This window comes from Salarias fasciatus, chromosome 6, assembly GCF_902148845.1.
Source record: "Salarias fasciatus chromosome 6, fSalaFa1.1, whole genome shotgun sequence".
Taxonomy (NCBI): domain Eukaryota; kingdom Metazoa; phylum Chordata; class Actinopteri; order Blenniiformes; family Blenniidae; genus Salarias; species Salarias fasciatus.
In genome coordinates, this window is record NC_043750.1 from 18,114,823 (window position 1) to 18,116,650 (window position 1,828).

Sequence of the window (1,828 nt, forward strand, 5' to 3'; positions counted from 1 at the left end):
AATGAAGTGTTAGTATCATCAACTCTCATGTTTTTATGAACCAAAGCAGCTGAATCACTTCCTCTGAGTTTCTGTCTAAATTAAGCAATGAAGCTAGATTTTGACTGATGTTTGTGTTAGTACACATCTCAATAAAGATATCGGGCTAATAAGGTATTTTCAGGTTGCTTCAGGATGATGTAAACTAAACCAGCATTGTAATTGGCATAAACAACAACTTCTGAGCGCTCAGATTACTGTGACAGTCAGCTGAAGTTGTATTTTATCTGCTTCACAGACTAATGAATTCCCAGGTTGAGCATTTACATTCACAGACACAAAGAAGAAGAGAAAACCAAAGTGCATAAAGGACAGAAATGTTTCTTTCAAAGAGGACTGTGACAGCATGTCCTTACTTCACACAGAATCGTTGGGTGGAGTTTTGCGCAGACTTACATGTATGAAGATGTCCTCTTGGTCACCGATGCTCCACCACAAAGCTCATAGTTGTTCCGTCGAAGGAGGGAGGGCGATGATTCTTGGACCTTGTTGCGTGGTGATGCTGATGACGGGCTTCCTCTCGGAGCCCGCCACGCCTCCTCTGGCGGTCACGTGACCCAGGCTCACGGGGAGCTTCGGCGGCGGCGCCGGCGGAGCTTCCCTCGTCGCGCTGTAATAAGCGCTTTCTGCTCCCGCCGTGCTGTTTTCCACACCTTTGGTGAATTTGGCGTTTTCCTCCAAGTGACAGGGCGACGGCGGTAGCACCGGCTGGGCCGCTAAAGGGGAGATGTGATGAAGCCCGGGTAGATCATGTAGGTGGGGGCGTACGCTCCGGGGTTCAGTGCCAGGGGGGACAAAGAGAGAGGCACCGGGGTGACGGGGGTGACGGGGGTCACGGGGGTGATGGGAGTGACGGGAGCCACCGGTGAATGAGACATGGGCACGTCCACGTACTGGCCCGTCTCAGGGTCAAACAGTCTCTTGGTGGTGGCCTGTACCGGAGTGTCCACCAGGTAATAATGTCCTGTCGTGGGGTCTAAAAGCATCTTCCGCTGCATCTGTAGGACAGTGTCTCCAGAGGAGGACGTGGGGGACACGGAGGGGACCGAGGGGGAGAAGCGTAACACCTGCTGTTGTTTTGGAGGCCCTGCCGCTGCAGACAAGTGATGGTAAATGGTTGTAGCTGGATACTCCGCGCTTACAGGGATCTTTTCAGCTCAGGCCCTTTGCTGTCGGCCGCTTTGTCCTCACTAACATGCGAGCTTCCCTCCCGAGACGCCGGCTCTCGCTGCAGCACTTTGATTTCGTTGGAGTAGCCCAGGCCTGGTATAGTCAGGTAGTTCTCCGAGTCTGGGCAGCCCTGTGCGACGGCGGGATTAGTGGGACTGATTTTGACCTTTCCCTGCTCCACCTGGCCATGTTTTGGTGGCTCTATTTTCACTGACAGAGGAGGCAGCGGCGCTTTAGAGCTTTTCACGGTCGATGACGGCTGCAGCGCAGAGCTCTGTGCAACAGAGCGCTCTGAACTAACACTGACGGGGGCTTTATTGCCGAAATGAAGGACGCTTTTGTTAGTAAATGTTTTACCTTGTTGAGACTGTATTTTAAAAGTGTCACTGCTATAGGGAACATGTATGATATTAGTTGCTTGTTTGTCTCCCTGCGGTCTGCCGGTGCCTGTGGTATTTGTTAAAGACTGAGGAATCCTGTCAGTGTTTGTCACCTCCAGCTCCTCTGCTCCCTGCTCCTCCTTGGCAATGAGTGACAGGACGTGGCTGCCCGTGATCGGGTGTGGAGCCTGAGTTTTCCGTTTCCACTCATTTCTATCGAAAACATAAAGCTGCTCCAT

General features: G+C 52.0%; 1 protein-coding gene across 1 annotated transcript; it reads right to left on the minus strand.

The window, feature by feature from the left end:
• Window positions 1–755: 755 nt before the first annotated feature.
• LOC115389758 (uncharacterized protein C4orf54 homolog) lies at window positions 756–1,146 on the minus strand. The gene has a single exon (XM_030093336.1). It carries the CDS (start codon window positions 1,035–1,037, stop codon window positions 756–758), a length of 282 nt encoding a protein of 93 aa, XP_029949196.1. The 5' UTR covers window positions 1,038–1,146.
• Between the last annotated feature and the right edge of the window lie 682 nt (window positions 1,147–1,828).

Bases quoted from the DNA above. Each gene is read 5' to 3' on its own strand.
- LOC115389758 (XM_030093336.1), bottom strand. From the start codon at position 1,037: ATGCAGCGGAAGATGCTTTTAGACCCCACGACAGGACATTATTACCTG.